Source organism: Gorilla gorilla, chromosome 18 (assembly GCF_029281585.2).
Source record: "Gorilla gorilla gorilla isolate KB3781 chromosome 18, NHGRI_mGorGor1-v2.1_pri, whole genome shotgun sequence".
Lineage (NCBI taxonomy): Eukaryota > Metazoa > Chordata > Mammalia > Primates > Hominidae > Gorilla > Gorilla gorilla.
The window spans coordinates 7,049,110-7,059,984 of NC_073242.2; the positions used below are offsets into that span (position 1 = coordinate 7,049,110).

A 10,875-nucleotide genomic window follows, 5' to 3' on the forward strand; every position below is an offset into this window, starting at 1 on the left:
GACTGCAGCTCCCGGGATGCACTGCGACGGAATTGACAGACGCAGCAACCAATAGACGATAGAGAATGCCGTTGGCAGGAGGCGGGCCCTCTCAGTAGTTGTCCTCAGCAGCCAGTGGGCGTCTCCGCAGCGAGTGGCATCGACCCCGCCCCCAGCCCGTGCTCGCCGGTGTCGGGTCCTAAGTCCCTCAGTCTTGGGTTCCCAGAGAGGTGAGTCGGCTGCAGGTGGGTGCGGGGCGCCGGGCTGCTCGGGGTACCGGTGTCGCAGTCGCCAGTCCGAGCTCACACCGGGCGTGGAGTTCAGCTGCGCATCGGGTTGCGGCAGCTTCGCCAGGCCTGGGGCTGGCTGGGCCGCGGGGCCGCCCTGGAGGCCGGAGCCACTGGGCCTGCGGCGCCTCGGCAGCGAGCAGCCGCTTTGCTCGCGTGCAGGAGGCTGTTCGCTACCTCACACCCCCGGCTGGCGCTGTGGCCTCGCTTAGCTCTACCGTTTAGCACCCGGCGACATGCACCCGGTCGGTCTCCGCCAGGATGCGGGAGAGTTCGGGCAAGCTACCTGTGACAGCTTGAACTTTTCCTAGGGATTCCGCTCCACCCGCCGGTTAGAGCGTATTGCTCATTAAACCCGAGACCTGTGTGCTCGCTACTGAAATAAAAGAAGCATTTTTTCCCCAGAGTCCTTTTAGGACGTTATGACTTTTCTCCTTTGCAAGACTGCAAAAAACTGACAAGAAGACAAAACTCTTCCCACTCCCAGGGACCGCGTTGTCTTGAGTTTGGCTAGTAAAGTCTAGCAAGTGAGGCCTTGTCTCTGCATCCCGTTCCCCCTAACATCCTCAGAGAACCTTCGTTTCTAGAATCTTTCTAGTATTCAGAGACTTCTCCAGGGTCATGATCCCAAAGGCTTAACCCGTTTACAAGGAGAGAGTTGTCTCCTGACGCCCAAAATGGCAGCTAAAATGGAGATAACTTTAAGCTCCAACACTGAAGCTTCCTCCAAGCAAGAGAGACACATAATAGCCAAACTAGAAGAGAAACCGGGGCCTACTCTGCAAAAAAACTGCCCAGATCCTGAGCTCTGCCGCCAGAGCTTCAGACGCTTTTGTTATCAAGAGGTGTCTGGACCCCAAGAGGCGCTCTCCCAGCTCCGACAGCTCTGCCGTCAGTGGTTGCAACCCGAGCTGCACACCAAGGAGCAGATTTTGGAGCTTCTGGTGATGGAGCAGTTCCTGACCATCCTGCCCCCGGAGATCCAGGCTCGGGTCAGGCATCAATGTCCAATGAGCAGCAAGGAGATTGTGACCCTCGTGGAAGATTTTCACAGAGCATCCAAGAAACCAAAGCAGTGGGTAAGGAGGGTCCTCTCCCATCATCCTGGGGATTTCTTTTTCTTTGTTTTTTTTTTTTTTTTCTTTTTTTGGGACGGAGTCTTGCTCTTTCGCCCAGGCCCGAGTGCAGTGGCGCTATCTCGGCTCACTGCAAGCTCCGCCTCCCGGGTTCACGCCATTCTCCTGCCTCAGCCTCCCGAGTAGCTGGGACTACAGGCGCCCGCCACCGCGCCTGGCTAATTTTTTGTATTTTTAGTAGAGACAGGGTTTCACCGTGTTAGCCAGGATGATCTCGATCTCCTGACCTCGTGATCCGCCCGCCTCGGCCTCCCAAAGTTCTGGGACTACAGGTGTGAGTCACCGTGCCCGGCCGATTTCTTTTTCATCTAGGTAATGTTTGGTATCTGGATCTCTCCTTATTTAAGGACTGAGTCTCAGAAGTGGACTGGATGGCTTCAGAAGTTGCTTCCAGCCTCTATCTGGGAACCTATCCTGAGTTATTAACAGGTTTTTAGAAAATCCAACTACTGATACCCAGTGAGGCAACAGAGGACCAAGGTTCTTACCATTCCTTTATGCACCTTGTGTCACCAGAAGTAATTGTAAGGTTCTTGAATCCCTTCTGTCAGCTCTTCCCCCACCCAACTTAGTTTTCCTACAAGCAGAATTCTTAGCAGATAGGGTCACCCTATTGGGTAGCAGTTGGACTTTGGGGAACTTCATTTCATTGGAAGTTCTAGTTTATTGTCTTTCCAGTGTTTAGCTTATTGTCTTTTTTTTTTTTTTTTTTTTGAGATGGAGTCTTGCTGTGTTTCCCAGGCTGGAGTGCAGTGGTGCCATTTCAGCCCACTGCAACCTCTGCACCCCAGGTTCAAGCGATTCTCAGGTCTCAGCCTCCTGAGTAGCTGGGTTTACAGGTGCCTGCCACCACGCCCAGCTAATTTTTGTATTTTTTAGTAGAGAGGGGGTTTCACTATGTTGGCCAGGCTAGTCTCGAACTCCTGACCTCAAGTGATCCTCCCGCCTTGGCCTCTCAAAGTGCTGGGATTACAGGCATGAGCCACCACGCCTGGCCTAGCTTTTTGTCTTTTTTTTTTTTTTTTTTTTTTTGAGACTGGGTCTCACTGTGTTGCTGAGGCTGGAGGGTAGTGGCACGATCTCAGCTCGCTGCCACCTCCATGTCCAGCTCAAGTGTTCCTCACACCTCAGCCTCTCAAGTAGCTGGGACTGCAGGTACATGCCACCATGCGTGGCTAGTTTTTGTACTTTTGTAGAGGCGGGGTTTCTCCACATTGCCCAGGCTGGTCTTGAACTCTTCTTGGGCCCAGGCGATCCACCCGTCTTGACCTCCCAAAGTGCTGGGATTACAGGAGTGAGCCACACAATGCCTGACTAGCTTATTGTCTTTGGATCAGGAAGTTACAGTTCAACTGGCCAGCGTTGCCATTGCTTGCCACTCCCCGCCTCGAAGTCAGACCCCAGTCAGGGCCTAGGCAAGAAGCAAACAGCAGGTACTTCGGAAAATAGAACTTGTTAGGGAATGAAGGTGGGGTAGTCCTCTTAGACCCCTACTACTACTGGGATCTCCTTACCAGGAAAGCCTTTGGCAGAACAATGTATTAGGTAAGAAGGGTTTTTAACAGCCCCTCACCATACTGCTTCCTGTTCCTACAGGGCCTATTTCTAGCAGAAGTAGGTGGGGGGTGGTGTGTAGAGTAGGCATCTTATGGCCCAGTGTCGTGACTGACCCTGATCTTTGTGCCAGCAACTACCCTGATGACTTTGACTCTGGCCCTTGAGAAAGGCCCAAGCTTTAGGGGAAGCCACTTGGCTGACTTGTAGCATCCTCATTCCTGTCATTCTTCACGTCCTTCCCTTTACTTTCTTTGAGGGTTTCAGTGGTTTCTATGAAAGTTGACCTCTAGATGGTTATCAGCAATTCCCAAGGTAAATGGGTCATTATACAACAGTGAGAGATCAAGCTTCCCTCAGTCCTGATGGATGGAATTAATGGATGGGGCTTGTTCCTAGGTGGCCGTTTGTATGCAGGGGCAAAAGGTGCTCTTGGAGAAAACTGGATCTCAGCTTGGAGAACAGGAACTGCCAGACTTTCAACTGCAGACTCCTAGGAGAGATCTCAGGGAGAGCTCTCCAGCAGAGCCTTCCCAGACAGGAGCTTATGACCGGCTGAGCCCCCATCATTGGGAGAAATCCCCACTCCTCCAAGAACCAACCCCCAAATTGGCTGGGACAGGTAAACACTCTGCCTTTTCTCTCCCTCTCATCAGCCCTTTATCTCCATCAATGTATCTCATGGTTCTGCAAAGGCATAGACCACATGTGTGTGTTTTTTTAAATGTTATATATAATAGTAGATGATTATTCACTAAACAGATTTCACTAATTAGGATGGTGGTGATACTACAAATAAGTATGTTTTTATCATTTTCTGTTAATGAAAATTTAAGAATCCAGTGCATGACAGGGTTGTACCTACTTTTCTGTCCGTTTCAGAACTTCTTATAGAAAAGACAGATCCAAATATGGCCACAGATGAACTTCCATGCAAGCTATGGCTGAGTTTCATTGCTTAAAATGCTTCTCTGTTTAGAGCGGCCTGGTAGAAAAAAAAAAACCCACCCTATATCGTATATCTTTGTCCTCCTCTGTGATGTTGCTTGTACTTTAGATCCTCAAATCGATTTCCCTTTCTCTGGTGTGATACTTGTGTAACTGCTGGCCTTGTTCTACACAGTCCTGTGATCTCTAAGCCTGAATGACAGTGACATTTTGGCCAAGCCTGGTGATGTGAATACAAGATACAGTGAGCACGTTAGGGAGGAGGGTTACAAGAAGACAAAAATCCTCAGTTTCTTAATATGTGCTACATCCAATGAGGTACTTCGTGTTTTAGTCTGTTCAGGCTGCTAATATAAAATGCTAGAGACTAAGTAGTTTATAAACAACAGGAGTTTATTTCTCACAGTTCTAGAGGCTAGGAAGTCTGAGTTCAAGGTGCCAGCATGGTTGGGTTCCAGTGAGGCCCCTCTTCCAGGTCACAAACTGCCTACTTCTCAGTCCTCATGTGGCAGAAGGGGAAGACAGGCTCCCGTGGGGCTCTTTCATGAAGGCACTAATCCCATTCCAGTGAGGGCAGCACCCTCATGACCTAATAACCTCCCAAAGGCCCCATGTCCTAACACTATTACCTTGGGAGTTAGAATTTCATATGAATTTGGAGGAACATAAACATTTAGCCCCTGGCAACCACAGTCTACTTTTTGTCTCTAGATTTGCTTATTCTGAACATTTTATACAAATGGAATCACACAGGCCGGGCACAGTGGCTCACGCCTGTAATCCCAGCACTTTGGGAGGCCGAGGCAGGCGGATCACTTAGGCTCAGGAGTTCGAGACCAGCCTGGGCAACATGGCGAAATCCTGTCTCTACAAAAAATGCAAAAATTAGCGGGGCATGGTGCTGCACACCTGTAATCCCAGCTGCTTGGGGGAGCTGAGGCAGGAGGATCACTTCAACCTGGGAGGTCGAGGCTGCAGTGAACTGAGATCGTGCCACTGCACTCCAGGCTATGTGACAAAGTAAGACCCTGTCTCAAAAATAAATAAATAAATAAATAAATTGAATCACACAATATGTGGTCTTTTGTGTGTGGCTTCTTTCACTGAGCATGTTTTCAAGTTTTATTCATGCTGTAGCATCAATCAGTGCTTCATTCCTTTTCTGTGGCTGAATAATAGGCATTGTATGGATATTACATGTTGGTTTTCTGTTCATGTTGGTTCATCTGTTCATAGATTTTTGGGTTGTTTCTACTTTTTGGTTATTATGAAGAATGCTGCTATAAATGTGTGTTTTTGTGTAGACATGTTTTCATTTCTCTTGAGTATATACCTAGGAGTGGAATTACCATATGCTAGGTCATGTGGTAATTCCATGTTTAACTTATGAGGAACTACCAGACTGTTTTCCAAAGCAGCTGCACCATTTTACATCCCCACCTATACTGTGTGAGGATTCCAATTTCTCCACATTCTTGCTATCACTTGTTATTGTCTTATACCCATCCTATTCGGTGAGAAATTTTGATTTGAGGTTTTGATTTACATTTCCCTAGTGTTAAACATCTTTTCATGTGCTTATTATCCAATTACATATCTTGTGTGGAAAAATGTCTGTTCAGATCCTTTGGTCATTTTTAAATTAGATTATTTGTCTTTATTTTTTATAAGAGTCCTTTATGTATTCTAGATACTAGACCCTTATGTGTCATTTGCAAATCTTTTCTCTCATTCTGTGGGTTGTCTCACTTTCTTGACAGTGTCCTTTGACGCACACGTTTTTCATTTTGCTGCAGTCTAATTTATCTATTTTTTTCTTTCTTTATGCTTTGGTGTCATATGTAAAATACCACTGCCTAATCCAAGGGCACAAATATGTACAGCTATGGTTTCTTCAAAGAGACATAGATTTAGCTCTTACTTTCAGCTATTTGGTCCATTTTAAGTTAATTTTTTCCCCATACATAAAGAAACAAGTCAATTTTTATATAGGATTTGAGGTAGGGGTCTGTCAGTCTGATCAGGGGTCTGTCTTAATCTGATCAGGCTGTTACAACAAATTGCCTTAGACTAGGTAATTTATAAACAACAGAAATTTGTTGCTCATAGTTCCTGGATGCTGGGAAGTTCAAGATCAAGGTGCCAGCACATTTGGTGTCTGGCGAGGGCCCATTCCTCATAAATGGTGCCTGCTATGAGTCCCCACATGGTAGTCTCTTGGGTTTCTTTTATAAGGACACTAATCCCATTTATGAGGACCCCACCCTCATAACCTAATCACCTCCCAGATGCCCCACCTCCCAAGACCACTGCATTGTGGACTGTCAATATATGTGTGTCAGGGGACAGGGGGGATAAACATTCAGACCATAGCAGGGTCCAACTTCATTCTCTTGTATGTGGAAATCCAGTAGTCCTAGAATCCTTTATGAAAAAGACTATTCTTTTCCCATTGAATTGTCTTGTCAAAAAGCAATTGACCCTGATTGTATAGGCTGATTATTTACATTTGAATTTAAATGAATTAAAATTTAAAAAAATTTAAAATTAAGTTCCTTAGTCACAGTAGTCACATTTCAAGTACCCAGTAGCCACATAGTCACATGTGGCTAGTGGCTGCCATACTGAACAACATGCATGCACGTGTGCACACACACATTTTCCACATCACAAGGGATCCTTCTCCAGATCCTGTGATTTCCCATAGGCCGTTCCAGCTCATCTCCATCCAGACTGTCAATCCTTCTGTAATTAGGATACATGGCTAAGCCCATATTCCAGTTTCTGAACTCATATACTGTCAAATTTGTAATGAAAGAAAACATCACAGTCTCTGAACTTACCATCTTTTGAAGAGAAGGTGGTTGTCAATTAGTGTTTACTAAGTGAGGGGTATTTGTTGAAATAGCTCAGGCATTGGACTACAGCAGTAAAATTTACAATGTTGAGATTTCACCTCTCTTCCTTCTTTCATTCATTAGATACCCAATTCTGATGGGTTTGCTTTTCCCTGTTCTTCATTTCCTAAACCTTTCCCTAAAGGGAGAAAGGAAGAAGGAGGATGGAGAACTTGGTTCCTAAATTTAATATAAATCACAGTCACCCCAGGAGCCTGCTAACTATGCAGATTATCAGGCCCAACCCCCAGAGATTCTGACCCAGCAGCTTTGGGGGAAGGGTGAAGAGCCTGCTTGTTTAACAAGTGCCCCAGATGAGTCTAATGCAAGTTGCCAATGGAGGGCCACCCTTTGAGAAACCTCTCAGCGTATTTCATAACTCTTGCTGAAGTTATTTCTTCCAAGTGCAGAAAATGAAGCATTTTCTTTCTAATTATAGAGGCCCCCAGAATGAGAAGTGACAACAAGGAAAATCCACAACAGGAAGGGGCTAAAGGAGCAAAGCCTTGTGCAGTGTCAGCTGGCAGATCCAAAGGGAATGGTCTGCAGAATCCTGAACCAAGAGGGGCAAATATGAATGAACCTCGGTTGTCACGGAGGCAGGTCAGCCCCCCAAATGCTCAAAAGCCATTTGCTCACTACCAGAGACATTGCAGGGTGGAATACATCAGCAGCCCCCTAAAAAGCCACCCACTGAGAGAGCTAAAGAAAAGCAAAGGAGGTAAACGGAGTCTGAGCAACCGTTTGCAACATCTTGGTCACCAGCCCACCCGCTCAGCAAAGAAACCCTACAAATGTGATGACTGTGGGAAAAGCTTCACGTGGAATTCAGAGCTGAAGAGACACAAGAGAGTCCACACAGGAGAGAGACCCTACACGTGCGGAGAGTGTGGAAACTGCTTTGGGCGGCAGTCAACCCTGAAGCTGCACCAGAGGATCCACACTGGAGAGAAGCCATACCAGTGTGGCCAGTGTGGGAAAAGCTTTCGCCAGAGCTCAAACCTTCACCAGCATCACAGGCTTCACCATGGGGACTAAAAGGAGCACTCCATGTTTTAGATTCACAAGGAAGGTGTTTGTGTTTCTCCTCCCCCTTACTTGCATGTAAATCACAAAGACTGTGTGACTTACAAGGAAAGCACGAGGCCCTTGAGGAATGATGATGCACATTCTGCTGTGAGGAGGCCCAGAAAAGGCCAACCAGGGCCCGACCGTGCATGATGACAGGGTGAAGAGGTGGCAGGTCTGGGCACTGGGGCAAAGAGAACTTAAGTCTCTGCAGAGAGCAAGGAGTAACCGCTGAGAGAGAATCAGGACAATCCTGCAGGTGGCCCGCTTATTGTTAAATCGTCCCTCTGTTGCTTTATCCTCTAAAATATGTTAAGGGATAAATTCTATATATATAGTTATGCATTTGCTGTCATACCAGACAATTTTTTATCATGCGCACACTTCTTTAATAAAGATGAGTGATCTACCAGAATTTCAAGGCAAAGTTAATTGGAAAATAGATCCCTCATATTCTTTCTGTAATTACTAGCTGTTTATAGCAAAGGATGAATTAAATGAGAATATGCACGTTTGTGCGAGAAGAGTTTCCAAGTAGTTAGATGGTGCTTTTACAAAAAGAAAAGAAAATTACATTTGAGGGATCTTTTTTGTATCAAAGCACCTTTTTTTTCTCCTTTTTATTTTTTGAGACAGGGTCTCGCTATGTTGCCCAGGCTGGTCTCGAACTCCTGGGCTCAAGCAATGCTCCTGCCTTGGCATCCCAAAGTGCTGGGATTGCAAGTGTGAACCACCGTGCCTGTTCTCAAAGCACCTTTGATTGAGAAAAAAAAAAATCTATACAGTTGCTGCAACCCCAGCCTAACACATAAGGAAAAGCTACAGTGAGAAGCAAGTAGTGGACAAAGAGTACTAAGGAGATATAAAAGGGAATTCTTCCCACTCTCCTTTCTCACTTAGCCCATTAGCTTTAAGAATAACAAAATGCAATGGGGGTACAGTGGCTCACACATGTAATCCTAGCACTTTGAGAGGCTGAGGCAGGGTGATCGAGCCCAGGAGTTTGAGACCAGCCTGGGCAATGTAGCTAAATCCTGTCTCTACAAAAAATACAAAAATTAGCCAGGCATGATGGTGCATGCCTGTAATACCAGCTAGCTACTCTTGGAGGCTGAGGCAAAAGTATTCTTTGAGCCCAGGAGTTAGAGGCTGCAGTGAGCTATGATTGCACCACTCCACTCTAGCCTGGATGACAGAGTGAGACTCTGTCTCAGGAAAAAAAAAAAAAACAGCAAAAGGATTGGGGTAATGAAAATATTCTAAGACTGGATTACAGTGATGGTTGCACAACTCAGTAAATTTACTAAAAATAATTGAAATGGGCTAATTTTATGATATGTAAATTGTACCTCAACAGCATATTTTTAAGTGACACAATATATTTATATAAAATGAGTCCTGGAAATAAGCCTAAGCGATCATCTTATGCCACCTCCTTGTTTTCTCAAAGCGGAAATTAAAATGCAAATCAGTATACAATTCCTAGCTCATTGCTCAGTTTAGAGAAAACTTTTGGCAGATTAGTGCATTCCTGATGCAGAAAATAAGAAGCAAGTAGCATTTTTTTTTTTTGAGACAGGGTCTCACTCTGTTGCCCAGGCTAGAGTGCAGTGGCATGATCATGCCTCACTATAGCTTCGATCTTCTGGGCTCAAGCAATCCTCCCTCCTCAGCCTCCCAAGCAGTTGGGACTACAGGAATGCACCACCATGCCTGGCTAATTTTTCTATTTTTTTGTAGAGACAGACTCTCACTGTGTTGCCCAGTCTATCCTCGAACTCCTGGGCTCAAGCCATCCTCTCACTTTAGACTCCCAAAGTGCTGGGATTACAGGTGTACGCTCAGCAAGGTAGCATTCTTCCCAAAACATCAGTATCATCAAGTAACTACCAGTCACCTCAGGGCTGTGGGCTGAGCTCTTCTGTACCCCCCAAGGAATCTCTTGTCCCTTCTGCCGAGGGACATGTGCACACCTATGAGTCCTCTTTGGGGCCTTTGCACACAATTGTTTCCTTTGCCTTTTTTTCCTGATGCTCCCCACTCCCTCCTGCCTCTTCCCTCTCACAAGAGTTTCCTTCTCTGAGGAGCCCTAGGCAGACTTCTGTTAAAATTGGGGTCCAGCCTCTCTGCTGGACCCCATACACCAGGGGTGCTCAAACTGGGAGCCCCCCAGGGGTTGTCGGACAATGTCCAAAGACACTTTTGGTTGTTAGGACTGGGGAAGGGAGGGTTGTTGCTGGCCTCTAGTGGGTTCTACTGAACCGCCTGCAGTGCCGGGACAGCCAGCCCCCACAGCAATGACCTGGCTCAAAAAATCAGTATCACCAAGGGTGGGAAACTACCATGCACTATAACAGCTCTTTCAAAACAAGAACATTGTTTTTCCATAACTTTAGCGTCTGGACTTTGTCAATGACCAGCCAAGAGAAACAGATGTTCAGTATGTGAACAGTTGAGAATCCCCATCTGTACCCACAGGGCCCATGTCTGCCTGAGTTCAGAGATCCTGGTGACAATCTGTCGAATGCACAGGTGAGCTTCTGTCTTTTGGGCAGAGGCTTATTGAAGGCCCAGTGGCCTTCCTTACAGCTTTTGTGGTCCTTTAGGTACTTTAGGCCCTGATCCCATTCCCATCTGTTATGTTAGATCATGAAGAATTTAGCTTCTGTATCCGAGCTGCCCCATACCTGGCTCCATCCTGATACCTCTCCCTGGTCAAGGCCTCTTTCTTCCTCATTGTGTTTCCACCTCACCCTACTGAAACCAGGCTGATTTCACTGTTGTCCCTTAATAACCTCCAATTCATAGTCACATCTGTATTGGGTACCTTTTGGTGTGGTAACAGATGACCCACAAGCTTAATGGTTTAAAACAACACAAACTGGGGCCGAGCGTGGTGGCTCACACCTGTAATCCCAGCACTTTGGGAGGCCAAGGTTGTGAGAAGTTCACCTGAGGTCAGAAGTTCAAGATCAGCCTGGCCAATATGGTGAAAGCCTGTCTCTA

The 10,875-nt window shown here is 46.3% G+C and overlaps 1 protein-coding gene across 3 annotated transcripts; it reads left to right on the forward strand.

Annotated features, from left to right (window-relative positions):
• The first annotated feature begins 79 nt into the window (after positions 1-79).
• ZNF174 (zinc finger protein 174) lies at positions 80-8,284 on the forward strand. 3 transcript variants are annotated; one of them, XM_004057085.5, is made up of 3 exons: positions 80-1,345; positions 3,356-3,578; positions 7,241-8,284. In XM_004057085.5, exons 1-3 carry the CDS (start codon positions 944-946, stop codon positions 7,837-7,839), a joined length of 1,224 nt encoding a protein of 407 aa, XP_004057133.2. In that variant the 5' UTR covers positions 80-943; the 3' UTR covers positions 7,840-8,284. The 3 variants fall into 3 exon arrangements, with proteins under 3 accessions (XP_004057133.2, XP_004057134.1, XP_063555532.1); XM_004057086.5 differs by lacking the exon at positions 7,241-8,284 and adding an exon at positions 3,839-4,977 and having other exon boundaries at positions 127-1,345; XM_063699462.1 differs by lacking the exon at positions 7,241-8,284 and adding an exon at positions 4,616-4,977 and having other exon boundaries at positions 936-1,345.
• Positions 8,285-10,875: the final 2,591 nt, after the last annotated feature.